The following is an 18,982-nucleotide window of genomic DNA, read 5'->3' as shown; positions in this document are numbered from 1 at the left end:
TTATAAGCAATGCAACTAAAGTGCAGAAGACATATAACCGATCATTAGTGAGCCAGTCAGCTAAACAACAACAGCCCCACACCGAAGCCAAATAGTACGATAAGAATGTGATCTATCACTTACAACTGGCCCTTCAAATGACTCGCTAATTACAAACTACCCATCCAAGATGAGAAAACTTGCAATATAAAGTGTATCTTTCTTTTAGAATAGAACAAAATTTACAACACATCAGGTATCCACCCCAAAGGAACATAAGAATAGCTAATCACTACTACTCCAAGTCTCCAATTACATGGCTTCTTGTATCACCAAAAAAGTCAGCTGGAGAGAATCACATGCCAGTAGCTCGATAAAGTGAAAAAAACATTGAAGGTGACTAAGGCTTGGCCTATAATAATTTGTTTCCATGGTTAGCCCCCATCAAATGAATATATAAACAAGCCGGTAAACGGCTTAATAAGAAGTAATCAAGTCACTATGAAAGATAACGTTATTCTCATGGAATATAACCGTGAAACAATGTCCTCCAAATTAAGGAATAACGGATATTGCATATGTTCATTTGGGCGGATGCAATTGCTAAAACATCATATATCAAGACAGAATTCGGACATACAGTAATAACGTGGCAGCAGGCAGGGCAGACTGACCTTGCAAACCAACAAACATGACCACACACGGCTTCCCTTTCTTGGGAGCGAAGGCGGGCTTCCCGGCATCCAACATGTTGCATAGCTCATCGAAGACGGACTACAGCAACAACGACATACACGGAAGGCAATTCAATTAAAACCTCTCCCCGAAATCACACGAGAGAATTTGCGTCAGGTTAGGGCGTGTTCGTACGGGCGGGCGGGGCGGGGCCTGGTTGTTGTGGACATTATCGTCTTGATGTTGCGGCGCTTGTCGGTGCCGGCGGCAAGCGCCCCGAGGTAGACGGCGCGCTTGACGTTGGCCTGCATGTCGCGGACCATGTCGAGCTGGACGTCGGCCTGGAGGAGCGCGCGGGTGATCTCGTTGAGGCAATCGCCGAGGACCCTCTCGTTGACGACCGTGGCGTTCGTCATCCGCGCGAGCGCGCAGGAGAGGCTCCCGCCGAGCTGCGCGAGCACCATCTCGCCGGACTCACGGGGGCGGCGGCGGGGCTCTCTCTCTCTGGTTAGCGCTAGGGCTCGAGGCGAACTGAACTTGGGGAAGACGCGGAGGGTGGTGGTGCGGCGCGCCGGCTGCCTCAGCCTGCGCCGGCATATTGGGCGCGGACGCGTGCGCGGTTGCCGCCGCCAGCGCCGCCAAGTCCTGCGAGAAGGCGTCGTACATGCGGCGCTCGCTGGCGCAGTCGTCTCGATCGCCGGTGACGGCGGGGAGGTGCGCGCAGATGCCAATGCCCATCGCCCTCTTGGCCTTCCTCCACATCCCCTCCATGAGCGCCGGCACCCGGCAAATTCGCCCCCTAGGACCTCACACAAGATGGGATCGGGAGCAACGTGGGTGGGGGCTGGGACGTGGGTGCGTGGGTCGTTGGTCCTTTTTCCGGCCGGCTTTTCGAGCCGAGATAAGAGGAGCCGAGAGGATTTTTTATTGAACTAATCGCTGGTTTATCGCCTGGTTTATGGAGGGATTGAAAAAAATCGGTGGAAAAGTGGAAAGGCTAGTGGTAGGAGGGGGGGTCGCTGGAGGTCGAACCATCACGACAGACGGCAGATCCCCTTTAATAGTAGAGATAACACCTTCTAGTTTCTACCAGTATGTGTTTTGCATAAATTATAGAGCTGATTAGAGAAACAAACAACTATGATTGTAAGCGTCGCTGCTATAAAACCATATAGTATCAAAACGAAACAAACAACCTGGCACAAAAGCATTTAGCAGCAAGCGACAGACTGTAGATACAACAGCTGAAAAGGCAGCTACTGTGTATTGCATATATTATAACAACGAAGATTGAGATACACTACATACAAATGAGCACAGGTTGCTTTTATCTATTTTAAAAACATTATTGCCAAACATGTCATTTCATGTTACTGATAATTGTGAATGGACTCAGACTGTAACAAATGGAACAGGATGGGAAACACCACATGCGCAACAAAGTTGGATCTTATATCTTGCCGTATAAGCTTATAAGATTTACGTGGTGTAGAGAACTAATTAAGCATGAACCTTGATCTGCTAAGCTTCTACTTGCTTAATATACAAACTTGAAGCTTCTAGTTTTTTCTTGCATGTAAAAGTTTCAAATGTGTTTATATGTCACGTACCTATGTTCTCCATCATCTTGGGCATAACAAAGACCATTACGACCATAAAACCGACCATCATACCCATGGGGCTCTTCAAAAGTGACAAAATGTTGAAAGGCTCCCTCATCTGAGGAAAATAGATACAGACACATATGTTGGTTAAGAAATGATTTGGTAGAAAATAGATACTGATACATATGTTGGTTAAGAAAGGACTTGGTAACAGCAAGCAGCTAGGAAACAGGTTAACAATAACTATAGCATTAGACACCTCATAGTATTGCTCTTCTTTCAGAGGTTCCAAAACCAGTTCATTTAGTACTCTTCTGTTCTCAGTCAATGCTGCTTGAATATGCCCAGGATTCCTGGCACTGATGTCCACTCGAACCTATCACACAGCAAAATACAGAATACACTGTTTAGTGCCCATTCTGCTCATATTACAATGAAATTTTCTAATGAATACTCACTGGTGAGAAGAAGTAGCCAAGTGAGGAAACTTCGATCAAATGAGTCCCAGCAGGCATGTTGTGACTTAAGGATATTAGGTCAAGGGGTAACAATAAGCACAGGATGATCTGCTAACATTGCCCATGGGCTGCCAACAGTGAAACATTTATACAAACACAATAAACTACTCCCTCCGTTTCTAAATATAAGCCTTTTTTAGAGACTTCAATATGGACTAAACGTATTTTAGAGTGTATATTCAGTTATTCACTCATTTTGCTTCATATGTAGTTCATATTGGAATCTCAAAAAAGGCTTATATTTAGGAAGTGAAGGAGTATAACAGACACATAATGACATCGGAAAATTCTTGACATAGCACTCCCACAAGATGCACTTCCATCTTTGTCGAGAAGAAAAGCATCCTCATAAAAATGGACAATTCAAAACAATGATGCATGAAAGAACAGACTAAATTGATTTGATCAAAATAAAAGAAGATTTCCCCTCATAAGAGAAGTCGAAATAGAATTTGGAAGGACCTGGTATAACATGTTTCTCATAGGATTGGTCAAAGAAACATGATGCAATGTTCATTCCTCAACGCGTTTTAAAATACTCCCAGTGCTGGCCAAGAAACATTGGGGCTTTGGAGGCCCGTGTCAACACATTTGCTCAAAACAAACAAAGGGAAAGAGAGAGGCACTTTGATTTACCATGTGGACCAGGACGATTCCCCCTTTCTCCTTCTCTGCGGGAAGCTACCGAATAAGCAGTTTCCTGCATCTGTTGATTGGTTCTGTTACTTCTGAACAAAAGGACGCAACATATAAACAGCAGCCACAAGACAATCCCATCTTCGTTCAGAATCGAAAGATGAGCCAGGGTAAAATCCGTCACTACTATATAGCACGCCACGTAAGCAACGGCGAAGTTGGGGCGAGGAAACGGTCCAAAGTCCATGGTAGCATAGAGATCGGTAGCGGCGACACACTCGGCCATGCTTGGATCAAGCGTCCATGCACAGACCCCGGAGACAGTTCCAGCAGATTGGCCCGGTTCGAGCATGGAGCTGGATCGCGCTGAGCCCCAGATATAGGCCACGCTCGAGCTGCGCGAGCACCATCTCGCCGGACTCACGGGGGCGGCGGCGGGGCTCGCTCTCTCTCTCTGCGGCGCGGCGATCGGTTAGCGCTAGGGCTCGAGGCGAACTGAACTTGGGGAAGACGCAGAGGGTGGTGGTGCGGCGCGCCGGCTGCCTCCGCCTGCACCGGCGTATTGGGCGCGGACGCGTGCGCGGCCGCCGCCCCAGCGCCGCCAAGTCCTCCGAGAAGGCGTCGGACGCGCGGCGCTCGCTGGCGCAGTCGTCCCGGTCGCCGGTGACGGCGAGGAGGTGCGCGCAGATGCCAATGCCCATCGCCCTCTTGGCCTTCCTCCACATCCCCTCCATGAGCGCCGGCACCCAGCAGATTCGCCCCCTGGGATCGGGAGCAACGTTAGACAAGGGAGTAATTGCTTTCACGTCTTAAACCTTGTCTATTTTGAAAACGCACGCAAGTTTAACTGTGTCTTCTAAACCGTGACAGAGGGAGTCCCTCCGTCCAGGTGTGTAGGGCGACTTTTAGAAAGCTTGGCGATTTAGGCGGGGAAGGATTGGACGAGAGCGCGCGCAGTTTTTGCTAAAAAAGTGAAACCGTTTTGGAAATAAATCCCGTCATTAGTGCTGCCGTTTCACCTAACCCTGCATGCATTGGCTCTTTCCTTCTCTCACGGGGCATGTCCCAGTGGGAATTGAAGAAAGAAGAGGAGGTGGGTTGTAGTACTCCGAGGGGCATTTAACTGACTACGAGGTTGTTGAGATAAACGAGGGCATTTAATTGAATTAAGCCTAACACTTTTGGAATTCTTGGATTCTCAAAGTCACCCATGCACTTGGACGGAGGGAGTAAGATTAATCTTGATTGATTCCACATAAATGCATTATTAAATATAAGATGATGGGAGGAGAGACAAAAAAAACTGGACGAAAAAAAAAACCTACCAAGTCCCCCTTTATTTAAGAGCAGAGATTTTAGCAAGGCAGTTAATTATGTGTGAAATTAATTACGTCCATTTAAACAGGGATTTTTTTTTCATATGTTGGATCAATTTGGAAACTGAGTTATAAATGCAATTAATTATTTAGGCAAGCAGATAATTAGAAATTAGGCATGCAATTAATTACTTATGTAGACAGTTAATTGGGTGTGTAGATAAATATAGAAAAGATAGTTAATTAGGCTTGCAAATAATTACTTAGCCAGGGAGTTCGCGTTAAATCAATGAGAGAGAGAGATAAAGAGAAGGTCCGGTCACTACGTAAGTTCATGTTGCAGTTGTCATGTATACACAAAAGTTGTCATGTATACTCTATCATACAACGACCTCATAATGCAACAGCTGAAAAGAACTGGACGGCACACAGCTGATTATGTGGACGGTTTCTTAGAATCTGATTACATAAACTGGTAAGCTGAAAAGAACTGGCCCATTATATCCCCGCGCACACAGGGCTTAGGGTATGTTTGGTCGGTGCCCAAATTTGCCCTACCAATCCTTTTGCATCCTATGGTACTTTAACTTTCACTTGTTTGCCAAAATCTAGAAACCCTATGATACCAGCGGCTTCCTGGAAGAAGATAGAATTCATATACATGAAGGAACTATTTCAGAATGAAAAACAAAGTTCCAGTATGTTACATGAGATACATGACCTGCAACGCCTTGCAGTGAAAGCTCAACAGGACACGGCACAGCGCCGCCCCTTACACATTCACGACCACACTATCATGCTACGCTATGCTACCTTCAGTCGGAAACGTACAGGTAAATGCTACAATGTACACAATTGAAGGAGACGGTATCGTCACACAATGCCGCACCGACGAATAAGGACCTTAAATCATCGTCAGATTATTCAGGCCAGCTTCTGGGAGCTGACGACTGCTCCCCGCTCTCGCGCAAGCTTGATTGCTTCAGGTCTCTCAGCGCCACTGCAACGAGCTAACCAAACAACCATCAGTTTAGTTTGCAAAATGAACGTTTCATGAGAAAGACAGAGTTAGACATCAACTGGAAAACAAAGCAGTCTGACTAAAACACACCTTCCACATTGACCGTGCAAGGAAATTGGGAAAATAAGCACTAGCAGGTGACTGCTAATCTCTCCACATACACCCCTCCCCCCTCCCCACCCCCACACACAGCAAAATAAAATTTTACTTGTTTACATATCTAACACTTCATAGGTGAACTGCATCAAAACAATAAACAGCAAAAAATTACCATAGACATCTCTAACTGAGTCATCCCCAGTAATTCCAGCATTCAAACTATGTATAGGCATTCACAGTGTATAGTCGTCTCCAAGTCGGTGCAATTAACAGCAATAACTTACTATACAAAACTCTAGTTTAGGTTCATAAGTAACCATGATCAACATCGGTGAAATTGAACAGCAATATAGTTACTGGGAGTAGACAGCTACTATTTACTCACTGCCCCAGTTTATACTTCATAGTTATCTTGGTGGTACGAATTCTGCTTCAGAACGAAAAATGAGCACTCACCCTGTGGGGAGCTCCACTCTGTAGCCTGGGACTTCTCCGAGGCTCGGCGTTCTGGTGTTGCAAAAATGATGGACTGTTATGGGCAACGGGAGATGGGTTATGGTTTTGCAAATGGGATGGGCGGCTCTGGACATTGGATAGTGCATTCTGGTTATGAGAATAGGATGGACTGTTGTGGACAGTGGAAGATTGATTTTGATAATGGAAATAGGATGGGCTGTTGTGGGCATTGGGCGATTGATTCTGGTCATGGAAATAAAATGGAGTGCTCTGGATATTGGACGATTGACTCTGGTTCTGCGAATAAGATGGAGTGCTCTGAACCATATACCGAGGATTCTGAGTTTGCGAATAGGATGGACTGCTCTGAACCATATACTGAGGATTCTGAGTTTGCGAGTAGGATGGACTGCTCTGAACAATATACTGAGGATTCCGAGTTTGCGAGTAGGATGGACTGCTCTGAGCAATATACTGAGGATTCCGAGTTTGCGAGTAGGATGGACTGCTCTGAGCAATATACTGAGGATTCCGAGTTTGTGAGTAGGATGGACTGCTCTGAGCAATATACTGAGAATTCCGAGTTTGCGAGTAGGATGGGCTGTTCTGGATAACAGGCGATGGATTCTGGTTAACCAGATGGGATGAACTGTTCTGGACAACAGGAGATGGATCCTGGTTTTGCGGATGGGATGGAGTGTTGTGGACAACAGGGGATGGATCGTGGTTTTGCGGATGAGGTGGACTCCTCCTCTGGGCAGCAGACGGCAGAGTACCACTCCCTGAACTGCTATCGGCATGATTCTCTCTCGATTTCCCTCGAGTTTGAATCTCACTACTAGTGGCAGCACTAGCACCCTTCCTCGAATACTGAGTCGCGGCAGCTCTAGCCCCGGCTATTGCTGCAGAAACACTCTCAGTCTTGACCACGACGGACTTTGAAGACTCGAAATTGAGAGATCCCGGCTTGAGAGATAAGGGGTTTCTGGGATCTGGAAGCGGGAACTTGACCGGCAGTGGACCTTGAACAGGCGAAAGGCCCCTGGCTGCTCCCTCGTAGACCTGCAATGTAACACGGGACAACACATATAATAAGCTCAAAATATTCATACAGTGACAAAAGAAGGATGCAAAACATTGCTTATATTAACAGCAACCATCGGTAACTAACCCTTCTCTCCAAATTGTACACACCCTGGTAACCGCGCATCTCGAAGGGAACCACCAGCTTCTGCACAATTCGAATTGCATGGAAAATTGTCAAAAATAGGAAGAAAAAATAAAGGCATCTCAGTCTCAGTCATATAAGGCGGGTGCAACGATCAGCGGTGCTTGACAAGGTTTTTTCTTTTCTTTTTCTTTTAGCAATTAATTTTCATTAACTAATAATAAAAATAATGTACAATGAGTAGGTAGCCAAACCCTACATGAACCAATACCGGTTTTGGTGCTTGACAAGGTGGAGTGTGGAACTATGTAATGGCAGCTAACTAGTCGTAAATGCTTGCTAATTTAACACGGATGAAACAGTCATTCAAACATGGCAGGCATTGTTTTCGGGGTGTTTTACCTGGGGATTCTCGCATAGCCAGCAGAAGTCAGTCAAGCCTTCAAGCCGGACCTGCAGTCAATCAATCAATTCATTCAAGAAGCAGCATATATATATATATATTTAGCAATGGTTTGAGTGGCAAGACAAGACAAATCCAGGCCATGGACGGGGAGGGGAGGAGAGGAGAGGGAAGGGAATGAAGCTGTCTTACTGATTGAGGCACGTCCTCCCAGCAGACGAGCTCCTCGGACCTGACGCAGCCGACCACCTCGACGCACCCTGAGAAATATATATGTATATGTATATAATCGGCAATGGCGTCAGCAAGAACAGGATTTAGGAGGAAGACGATGGATTGGACGGACCGAGGAGGCGGGATACGGGGTAGTGGCGGGGGAAGTCGATGTGGTGGACGCCGTCGACGGCGTAGATCTCCCGGTAAAAGTCCTCCATGGCGGCGACGGTGTCGGGGTCGGGCACCTTGGAGGCGGCGTGGATCCAGAGGCGGCCGGTGACCGGCGACGGCCAGGAGCGGCCCTCCACGCGCTTGATGCCGTGCACCAGCAGCGATGCCCACGGCTGGTGCATCGTCAGGCACGGGTTCCGCAGCCCGCCGCCGCCCCCCGAGCGCCCGCCGCGCATCGCCGAACGCGGTGGTCCGGAGGGGAGGGGAGAGGAGAGGAGAGGGCGGGCGGCCGCCGGAATCGAATCGAATCGAATCGAATCGGGATCGGGATTGGAGCGGCGGCGGCGGCGGCGGCCGGCGATGGTTGATTTGATACGGGTCCCCTACTCTACTACAGTAGTACACAGTTGGTTGGTTGGGCTCAAACCAAACCAAACCCTCGGATAATGGGCCTCAAGGGTTGCCCCTATTTGTTTACTTCCTCCGTTCTGAAATAAGTGACTCAGAAATGACTCGGTTTTGTACTAACTTTAGTACTCCGTACAAAGTAGAGTTATTTTTGAATCATTTATTTTAGAACAGAGGGAGTACTTATTACCAGATTTGCCTCAATTTCTCAAAAGAAAAACAAGAATTGCCTCGAAAAAAATTGCCAGATATTTGTCCCAAAATCCCCTAAAAATAAGATATTTCTCTCAAAAAAATATTTGCTAGATATTCTAAACAAATGGTAGATAAAATCTAAGATCAAATTTGGACGATGCCGTTGATTTCTATTTTCTTATGGTGTACAAAAAAATGGTTTGAATCTTTTGGCGGATTGTACACACATTTTTTTATGTTGTGGAATTTTTTTATGTTCTGCGGTTCTACCTAACTCTGCTATTTTTTTCTCTTATATGAACACTGGTATGTGCACTAGCACTAGATGCTTTCTCGATTGAACGGCCAATATGGAGATATTTTAAGATGGCAATGCAAATTGAATAATGGATTAATATTATGATGAAACACATTTTTTCCATAGGGTTAGGGGTCTGAATTTATTCCCGTCGGTTACCCATGTGTTGCTCGATTAATATTACGATGAAACACATTTTCCTTTGTTATGCTCGATTAATATTACGATGAAACACATTTTCCTTTGTTACCTTAGCTTTGAAATATTACGCCAAACTCTAATAATGTCTATGTGTCAAACTACAGTTGCTTACATGTTTCTTGTTGTTGAACAACTATTAGTTACGTATATGCATCATCATCATGAATTGTTCTTTCATATTATGTTCTTAGATTAATCTGCAATCAATTGTACATCAAACCCGATGGGTCAGCAGGAACGGGTATCGGAAATGGATCTGAATGTATACCCATGCCATGACTAGGGTCGTGGGCAGGCATGTCAAAATAGACACGACCATAGTTATGGATATAGATTTCAATGATGGTCAGGCCCATGAAATCCGACCAAATTGCTCGCTCTTGTAAACAAAATTCAGAAACAAATGTAAATATGACAGAACCCATTAGTATCAGAATAACTCTTTAGGAACATTGGCACAGAATCCATTTTCAGCGAAAATATTCATTCAAAAAAGTTGCGATATGCAAACTTCACTATTGGAATTTATTTACTTTCAAATAAATGAACAATACTGAAAGCACAAAGTGGTTGCCAGTTCTTCCTATAGAAAACATTACTCCCTCGAAATAAAGTAGGTCAAATTTGAAGTTCTCAAACATCTTAGTAACAGTTCTAGAAAAAGAGAAATGTCAAACAGAAAGACATAGTACCAACAGAGTTAATTATAGATAGTCTTTCCAACATAAGCTTAGTACATTTAACTGTGTCACTTATTAGCACACACGCGCGCAATCTTCTCATCTACAACAGGAATTGAGCAGCCTCAACTACACCCGTGCCATGTGTCAAGAGTATCTCTATCTATGCACACCAATCATTAGAATCACTTCATTCTCCTTACCACCTTACAAACAACAATTAAGAGCTATGTTTCAGCTACAACTTTGCTTGCTCGCATCAAGGAGAAATGGAATCAATGTCAATGGTAGCAGGACTGTGTTGTGATCTGAAGCCTGTCCAAGTTAAGGGGCCACGAGGCGTGGAATCATTTAAGGACATAGCTTTCATCATGAACTGGAATCATTGACATCACAAATGGAACATAACTGCAAACCAAGCAACCTCATAAGCAAATAAATGATCGACGGCATTAAGAGCAATTCATCAAACAGTATACATGAGATTTACAAGACTTACCTTACACTATATACATTGTTTTCATGACTGGATGATGTAGAGGTCTTGCTTTGCTATGTAGTAGCACCCCATGGAAGTCCCTGGATGCACGGTGAACTGCTCCCGGAACTGGCCTACCCGCTTGCTTGGAATGTCGATATCAATTTCGTCCAGACTGGGCATCCCTTCAGCTTGCAACCCTTCACCAAATATTAGGAATTGGTTGCCCGTGATAAATGATCCAGACACACGAATAGCGATTTCTGTTTCCCCATTCGCACGACAATGTAGCTTCTCAACAACATGAACAATTTTTTCTCTAGGCCGATCACCTTTTAACTTCTTTCTTATATTTGATAAAGTATCAAATATGGCACTTTGTCCCACATACACATTCCCTGAAAAACTGCAAAAACAGGATAGGCAACACAACATATCATGTGTATGCTCAGAAACAGCTTGGATTCTTCGACACACAGTATCATCTAACCTATAACGGTGACACAAAAGAAGCAACAGGATAAATTTGGAAAATTGGCAGTAACCAGCCAGTTACTACCTGGTAAAACAAGAGAAACAACACTGCCTACAGGATAAAGTAGGGAACAAATGGAAGTAAGCGGCTCATGCTTTGCCCAGATTAACAAGGAAGGGTCAATTATGTAAAGTGCAACGGTCAATTCAGCTAGCTCCATCAACTTTGTTGGCAACTCAATGCTATCGTTTCAGCTAGTTTTCAAATTATCCTTCACAGAACATATTCTTGATATTACTATCACCAAGCTGATTTTAAGAATAATGTAACCAGTTATTGGAGCCACAAAATACATACAGGTTAAATGCCTAAACAGCGATAAGATGCTATGTGGTATGGTACAGACAAGTTTTATGATCATGTTACAAAATATAACATCGCCTCAGGTACCTGAAAGATGATTCTTCCCTGTAGAATGTCTTCATATGGTTCCAGGGTCCTTCAGAGCCATCAAACAGGAGGTAATAATGAACAGCAAGCATCTGGGATTGAAAGGGGAAATCTGCTTAGTAGATAGTGGCACCCTGCCCATCTTTAATGAGAATCGTGAGAATGTAAAAGGGAGCTAATGGGTTACTTATCACTTTGAAAGCTTAGATATTTGGGGCATACCATCGTCTCAATCTGAATTTCTTAGTGCTATTGTTATTATGTTTGTGGATCCACAAAACAGCAGGAGACAAGTGTATTCATGAAAGCATTGGATAAGTTATGTTAGAAAATACTGAGGGGTCTTGAGAAAAAAAGGAACAAATCAAGTAGTTAGTATCCTTATTGGATACGGTTGGGTCTATTAACAAGACTCTTATATCTAGGGTTTCAGGAACCGAGCTGGCTAATGTAGAATCAGCAAGTGAATTGAACAGAAAAAAGAGAGCATAAATAATATAGTTAAAGTGGGTTATGGGGATAGGGGAACTTGAACCCTCACGACTTATAATAATTTCTTTTTTGATGGACTTCGTTCATTAAAAGAAAAAGAAAATGGTTTGTCTGGACAAACAAATTGTCAGGTTTTAGAATAATCTGAAGTGACCTATCAGATCAGTTATTCTACATATAAAGGACTAGCACTGCAGTTCAACAAAATTTAGGACTGGCACTAGAGCCATATTTAACGCAACCAATGAAAGTATAAGAATACTGTAGTGCATTCGTTCAAATGGATCACATTTGTGCCGCATGATTCTTCCTATTTTCTACTCCCTCCATTCCTAAATATAAGTCTTCTTAGAGATTTCACTAGGGGACTACATACGGAGCAAAATGAGTGAATCTACACTCTAAAGTACGTCTATATATATACATCCGTATGTAGTCATTTTGTAGAACCTCTTAAAAGACTTATATTTAGGAACGGAGGGAGTAATGTACAAACCATATTTACAAGCAAAATGGACCAGCCGACTTGAGGAACAGTGCCATGGGAAATGGTTAAGGTGGCTCAACAAGTAGGATTGACGGGGGTGGGGTTAGTGCTCTTCGGTGAATGCTCTCCTTCTCCCTCTCCCCCTCCCCTTCTCCATCTCATGCCAAAACAGAGGTAGATGGAAGTGGAACAAATAGGAATGGTGACCACCAGCGGTGAGTTGGCAGAGGCAAAAGAAGGTGAGCCGCGGTAACATCATCAAGCAACAGTGTTTGTCAATATCTCCTCCATCTAGCATCTGCCCCCTTCAAAGTTCTAGCACCAGTTCTTGACATAGGGGGGATGTTTCATGTATCAGGTATGTGTCCTGATATTGAACTGAAGTAGAAAAAACAATAAGCTGAAACATGCTCTAAAGAACTCACCTCTGCTATTTGCTTTAATCTCTCTGTTGGATTAACAACACCCCTGACATATGCTGCCAAGTCCACACCAGTTTCCTCATACCTCTTGATGAATGGGTGCGACAAAAGCTGTGGAATGTTAAGCATGTTAATCAATTATAAGAAAACCAAAAAATGGAAAGGGACCAAAGATTTAAAATGCATCGTCAAGATAATTAACATTCTGTTATTAGACCAAGCCATAATTAATAAAGTAGCTGCATGCATCTCCCAGATGCAGAGGCCGGGGGTCATCCTCCTTTTCAAAAGAAAAAACTAATCATTACGTACATTTTGCCTATAAGTGTGTGAAATGGACCTCCAATAACACCCTATACAAAATTAAAGGCAGATCAACAACAAAGCTCTAGAATGCGCCTTGGTGAAGAAATCAGCTGACTAGAGTTCTGATGGAACATACTGGAGAGCAACAACCTGCTCTTGCATCTGCAATTCCAAACAGGAAGCATCAACTCCAATGTGCTTGGAGAGAAAATGCATCAGTGATATAGACTAGCCGATGCATTGCTTAAGGTGCTTCACTGGATCAAGGATGACATGACTTGCAACTCAGCCTAAGCATTCGAACGAGAAACTGCAATCTGCTTGATCTTCCAGGGAATCACTGAGGGAAGGAAACCACAGTAGGCACAGAGAGACTGGTGATCAGAATTCAAGTGGTGTTCCTATTATAACGGACATGTTGCCATGTCCAGCTCATATTATATTTAGGACCAGAGTCCAGCACATGTAAGGCAGGCCCTCATTATAACGAGATAGCTACATGTTAAATCAATTAATCAGGGAGTTACCCATCTTCTACTTGCTCCATCACCTCATTTCATTCTCCCTGCGCCTAAGGTTTCCATCCTAGCTGCACATACCTCCACGGTGCCCAAGCACCAAGTTCCTGACCCTCCAAAAGTTCAAGTGCTAACGCAGAGCATGGACGATTGGTGGCACACCCAGATCCAGGCCCTAACACAAAAGCGACCAGATAGCTAGAGATCATGGGTGGCCACCAGAAGCAGCAGCAGCAAGGACAGTAGCACGACAGGCAAGAGCAGGTCACGGCAGGCTCTACAGCAGAGGCACATCTGGAGCAGAGTGAGGGCGCAGCGTCATTCTGGGCACGTTGCCGAGTACAAGAGGCCTATGGCGGACAGCCAACATTGGTGGCGGTGGTCGCCTGAACGTGGCGGTGACAGCTAATCCGGGCTAGGGTATGGAAGTATGGACATGATGGTGCAAGAAAGAAAGAAGAGAAACCAAGGTCTCTGTGCGGAATGGGCCTCCTACGTTCATTCCAATGGACCAATGATAGGGGCAGCAATGTCCTCATCAACCAAAGGCCAGTGTGACATAGTTACAAGAGAAGGCAAATCAGTTAATAAAACTCTATACTTAACCACACAACTACACACTCAGACAGTTACTGCCAGCAATGCTTTATCAAGAAAAAATATTACCAGTAATATGTAGTACCATTCAAATAAACCGCAAAACATTAACGCAAATTACTAACCTACTGGACGCAGATTACATGAAAGTTTTCTTTACCTGCTCGCATGTAGGCCTTGCATCAGCATCTTTCCGCAAGCAATCATTTATGAAGGAACAAAACTCTGGTGTATAGGCGTCCTCTGGTGGTGCTGGCGATGGATCATCGAGTATCTGAAATAAGAAATTTTGTCGGATTAAGAAAGGATAGCAACTGAGTGAAAGAAAACAGTATCTGAAGTATGAGATTTTAAGATAAAGATAGGGCAACAAATGAAGTGACTAAAAACAACATTCCCACAGACAAATGATGGTGAAAACATTCATAAGACCAATATATATGTAACAGTACATATTTAAAACTCCCTCTGTAAACTAATATAAGAGCGTTTAGATCACTACTTTAGTGATCTAAACAGAGGGAATACATTGTCAGATGATTTATATATTCAAATAAAAATAGAACTTACAAAAGTTAAACCAGCAAGGAAAAAGAAGTTTGTGGAAACTAACATAACCAACGAACAGACTTGCAGAAATGTAAGATTTCTTGCCATCTCAACGAATCCAAATACAACCTACTATGTGAACAGCTCAAATAGTCCACGCATTTTACATCAGACTAAAAGGGAGACAAGAACCGGAAAATCTGAGTAGGCAATCACCTGCAGCATGAGATTGGCTGGGCCTTCATTGACATTATATGGAAATTTACCAGTAGCACACTCCAATATCGTTAGTCCAAGACTCCAAATATCAGCAGCATAAGAGTAGTTCTCATTACGAATTCTCTCAGGTGACATATATGTCACGGTGCCTACAAAGGTAGCACACTGAAACATATTTATTTAGCAGAAAATATGTTGCGCATTCACGCAAAATGATTTGATGGCATTGCTACACTATTATAAAATAATTAGCTCAGATTAAGCAATATAAAAAGTCACCAAGAAGTAGCATACCATAGCCATTGTATTGTCCAAACCAGCACTTACGCCAAAGTCTGTAATTTTTGCCTCTCCCTTGAGGTTTACCAATATATTCGCTGGCTTTAGATCTCTATGCACTAGGTGTCTTGCCTCATGCAAGTACTTCAGGCCCTTCAGAATTGTACAAAGAACAAATTATAACTTCAAAAATACATCAGGTCACAGCTTAATGTTGATTAACACGGACATGGAAGGAATAGTATGTGTGGAAGATCCATACAAGTAATACTTTCAGTAGCATATGTGCAAGAACCGGCTCTGGTATTGATTTCTTGACTTTTATAACATCTGCTAAGGAGCCACCATCCATGTATTCAAGGGCAATGCTTATTTGTCCAGAATCAGGCATGTAAAATGCACCCTGGAATTCAACTAAACCAGGATAGCAACTTGCTTCACATAATGTTCTCATCTCATTAAGAATTTGTTGCCTTTTCTCCTGTAAAGGTATGAAGACACGTATAAAATATCAAAAGAAAATTTTGTAAATCAGTTTATCAACTGAAACAGAAAGGATTAATTATAGCAAAATATATGGACAAACACAAAGTACCAAAATTACTCCGTGCAATACCAAACACGGTGCGCTGCAATGGTATATGAATTGAAGCATAGAAGAGAGAGCATTTCTATTCTTTGGTGTATCTGCTTCCATGCTGCAGGTCAGAACTGACTCTGGTACTTGACTACCACTGCAAATAAACCAGTATCCCTTTGTGCTGCCTTCAATGCAATGGAAATACATGTTTTGGTTTAATATACTCAACTCCAACTTGTTTCACTCAGGCTTACATCAAGAAAATTGTGTAGTGGGATATTTGGTTGCCTTGGGAGTGATTAAAAGGAAAATGAACACGTCACATTGTCATTCATGCTACTAAATTATAGGGCAAATGTGTCGAGAGCATGGCATGGTGGCGAGAGTTTGCTTTGGGGTCAGAGGAGACTAGAGATGAGATGAACTTGTTCTCTTTCTTTGCTTAATTAAATATCATGATATGAACCATGTCATCTCGAAATATAAAACTAGAGAGCACTGTGAATGAGAAATTGGTAAATAGGCAGCTTGAAATTCTAAAGATGTGTGGGAGGGGTCCCTAGTAACTGAAATCCTCTATCGTGGGTATTTTTGGCACCCTTCCTTGTGCAGGTCATGGGCCCATTCTGAAATCACTATTGCAGATGAGCCAGGAAATAATGCAGGTAGCTAAGGATGAGGATTTAGTGTCATCTTTCCACTAGTCGGCAAGTCCTAACTGGCTAGGCGAGTTTACATGAGTAAGAGTACGTGTCTGCAAGTTAAGTGCCAGTCTGAGTCTGATAAGAAGTTAGTGTCCGGATACTATTTGTAATTCCAAAAAAACAATGTACATAGTGAGAGTCTAACATTGCTTCGCTTCTAAATATCCAACACCCTGTAATTGAGATGTTCTTCCCTTCTACTCCCTCCGTTCCTAAATATAAGTCTTTTAAGAGGCTCCACTAGGGGGCTACATACGGATGTATATAGACATATTTTAGAGTATAGATTCACTCATTTTGTTCCGTATGTGATCCTCTAGTGAAATCTCTAAAAAGACTTATATTTTGGAACGGAGGGAGTAAATAGGAGACACTGTGAACAGGCAATAGAGAAATTGACAGCTTATCACTAGTGACCAAAATTCTTCAGGGGAATGTGATTGATGCTACCCATTCATGTGCTGCACTTCATGGGCCCATTGTGATGCACATGACTCCAAAAGAAAGGGAAGGATGCTCCAGCATGCAAGTAAACCACGTATAGATGAATAAAGGTTTGTTTTGCTCCCTTTAATATTATTTTGTTTGAAAACACAAATGAGGTTTAGACTAGTAATCAACAAAAAACAAAACACCCATATATAAACAAAAAGCAGAAGTGTACAACAATGTGGTAGTAAAGTGCATTTCGGGCCATAAAGAATGTACCTTCTCAAATATGTTTATCTTCTTCAAGGCCAGAATTCGATGAACTGGTATGAAAATAGCTCTCTGCACGACACTGCTTGCTCCATTTCCAATGGGACCAAATATATGCATGTCTTCAGATGCACATCGGTATGCCTTCTCACCAGTATCTGGCTCTTCTGGGCCAGTACTTCGCTTATGAAAGCCATGCTCATTGATGTTATACTCACCAAACGATCTACTCAGTAAATTTATCGTTCCACCATCAGACACCTTCATGAAAGAAAGAACATAAAAAAAAAACATTTGCACATGTAAACATGTTTGAATTCACAGATACACCATTGACTAAGTTGGAGGAATTCCAAAAGAAAGCTGTCTGTGTGAGGAGCGATTGGTCAGGCTGTGCAGATGACTAAGTTGGAGCATGTATATTCAGCTGCTGGAAAACTGGACTGAAACAACTTGTACCAATTCCCTTAACAGACAACAACCACGCCTAATGCTGGCTGCCGGTGTTTGACACAGACACAGACAGAGACAACCTAATTTGGTTTGCATGCAGAGAAGAAAAGACTGACACTGTGAGTTTACCACATAGGAATCGCATGTGTCCTCGGGGAAGGGAACCCTGGTGCTGACGCCGCCCTTGTCCGAGTCGTCGAACAGCAACGGCTGCAGCTTCTTCTTCAACTCCTCTAGCCCCGCCATGGGGACTGTCAATCAAAATAACCCTAATGGTGGATGGATGGATGGATGGGTTAGCAGTTTGCATCAACAACAGCACACAAAATCTGGCTGCCTATAGCACAAGCCAGTGAGTAATAATGAGCCCAGCCAAAAAAATAAACAAAATTGGGATTACCAAGCAGCGAGGAATCACGGTCTCTTCGGTTGGGTAGAGAATCCCAGGCGAAAAATTGGAGCTTGGGCGGCGGACCTGGTTACATCGCGAACAGATCAAACAATAGTGAACATACCACACTGGAATTCTCTAACCGGCGCCGATTCCGAATCGAACTTGGCAACTGACGAAATGGGAATCGGGATTTGGGGGAGCGGGGTCACCTCGGTTCGCCTCGCGGTGAGGAGGGCGGGCGGTGAGGTCCTGTAGGTGGCGGCGAGCCCGTCGGGAGGAGCGGCCGGGGATGCTCGCCGGACGGATCTGTACGGGCGGAGAGCGGAGGACGCGAAGGGGCGGCGCGACGGTTAGGAGGAGGCGGCGGGCGGCGGGCGGCGGCGGCGAGCCCGGCGACGGGGGAGGAAGGAGGGAAGGAGGATGCCCCTCTGCTCCGTCCTCTGTCTCTTGTCTATATGCCGCTTATGGCATACGTTATGTTTTTTTTTTCCTTTACCTTTCATTCTTACTAGCAGTACAGTACATCATAAAACGACCATTAATCCGGTCCTTTTTTACTCCCCATATTAGATTCGGATCAAGTTTGACCAAATATATATTGAAAATTATCAACATCTACAATATCAAATATACATATCATGAAACTACCTTTGTTAATGAATCTAACAATATGGCATTCACTATCTTTGTTAATGAATCTAACAATATTAATTTGGCATTCACTACCTTTGTTAATGAATCTAACAATATTAATTTGGCATTATGAATGTTGATACTTGTTTCTATAAATTTGGTCAAAGTAGAGATACTTTAACTTTAGACAAAGCTAATATGCA

General features: G+C 43.6%; 3 protein-coding genes across 6 annotated transcripts; all 3 read right to left on the bottom strand.

The window, feature by feature from the left end:
• Positions 1–2,231: 2,231 nt before the first annotated feature.
• Positions 2,232–2,804, bottom strand: LOC123395245 (ER membrane protein complex subunit 7 homolog). Its single transcript, XM_045090207.1, has 3 exons — positions 2,717–2,804; positions 2,518–2,634; positions 2,232–2,373 (listed from the first exon to the last, which is right to left on the bottom strand). The coding sequence occupies exons 1-3, from the start codon at positions 2,771–2,773 to the stop codon at positions 2,257–2,259; spliced, it is 291 nt and encodes a 96-aa protein (XP_044946142.1). The 5' UTR covers positions 2,774–2,804; the 3' UTR covers positions 2,232–2,256.
• Positions 2,805–5,361: 2,557 nt separating this feature from the next.
• On the bottom strand, positions 5,362–8,671 carry LOC123395244 (uncharacterized protein C2orf16-like). 2 transcript variants are annotated; one of them, XM_045090206.1, is made up of 6 exons: positions 8,222–8,671; positions 8,068–8,135; positions 7,875–7,925; positions 7,476–7,535; positions 6,305–7,366; positions 5,362–5,728 (listed from the first exon to the last, which is right to left on the bottom strand). In XM_045090206.1, the coding sequence occupies exons 1-6, from the start codon at positions 8,496–8,498 to the stop codon at positions 5,720–5,722; spliced, it is 1,527 nt and encodes a 508-aa protein (XP_044946141.1). In that variant the 5' UTR covers positions 8,499–8,671; the 3' UTR covers positions 5,362–5,719. The 2 variants fall into 2 exon arrangements, with proteins under 2 accessions (XP_044946141.1, XP_044946140.1); XM_045090205.1 differs by having other exon boundaries at positions 5,362–5,738; positions 8,222–8,665.
• Positions 8,672–10,050: 1,379 nt separating this feature from the next.
• LOC123395243 (mitogen-activated protein kinase kinase 3-like) lies at positions 10,051–18,602 on the bottom strand. Of its 3 annotated transcripts, none has more exons than XM_045090202.1 (12): positions 18,356–18,602; positions 18,153–18,227; positions 17,882–18,021; positions 17,309–17,560; positions 15,579–15,797; positions 15,332–15,469; positions 15,035–15,202; positions 14,430–14,543; positions 12,852–12,959; positions 11,448–11,539; positions 10,544–10,928; positions 10,051–10,452 (listed from the first exon to the last, which is right to left on the bottom strand). In XM_045090202.1, exons 3-11 carry the CDS (start codon positions 17,996–17,998, stop codon positions 10,565–10,567), a joined length of 1,572 nt encoding a protein of 523 aa, XP_044946137.1. In that variant the 5' UTR covers positions 17,999–18,021; positions 18,153–18,227; positions 18,356–18,602; the 3' UTR covers positions 10,051–10,452; positions 10,544–10,564. The 3 variants fall into 3 exon arrangements, with proteins under 3 accessions (XP_044946137.1, XP_044946139.1, XP_044946138.1); XM_045090204.1 differs by having other exon boundaries at positions 10,549–10,928; XM_045090203.1 differs by having other exon boundaries at positions 17,882–18,003; positions 18,356–18,588.
• Between the last annotated feature and the right edge of the window lie 380 nt (positions 18,603–18,982).

The sequence above is a fragment of the Hordeum vulgare genome, chromosome 5H, assembly GCF_904849725.1.
Source record: "Hordeum vulgare subsp. vulgare chromosome 5H, MorexV3_pseudomolecules_assembly, whole genome shotgun sequence".
Classification (NCBI taxonomy): Eukaryota; Viridiplantae; Streptophyta; class Magnoliopsida; order Poales; family Poaceae; genus Hordeum; species Hordeum vulgare.
The sequence above is the reverse complement of the archived record's forward strand: the minus strand, read 5'-3'. Positions and strand labels throughout refer to the sequence as shown.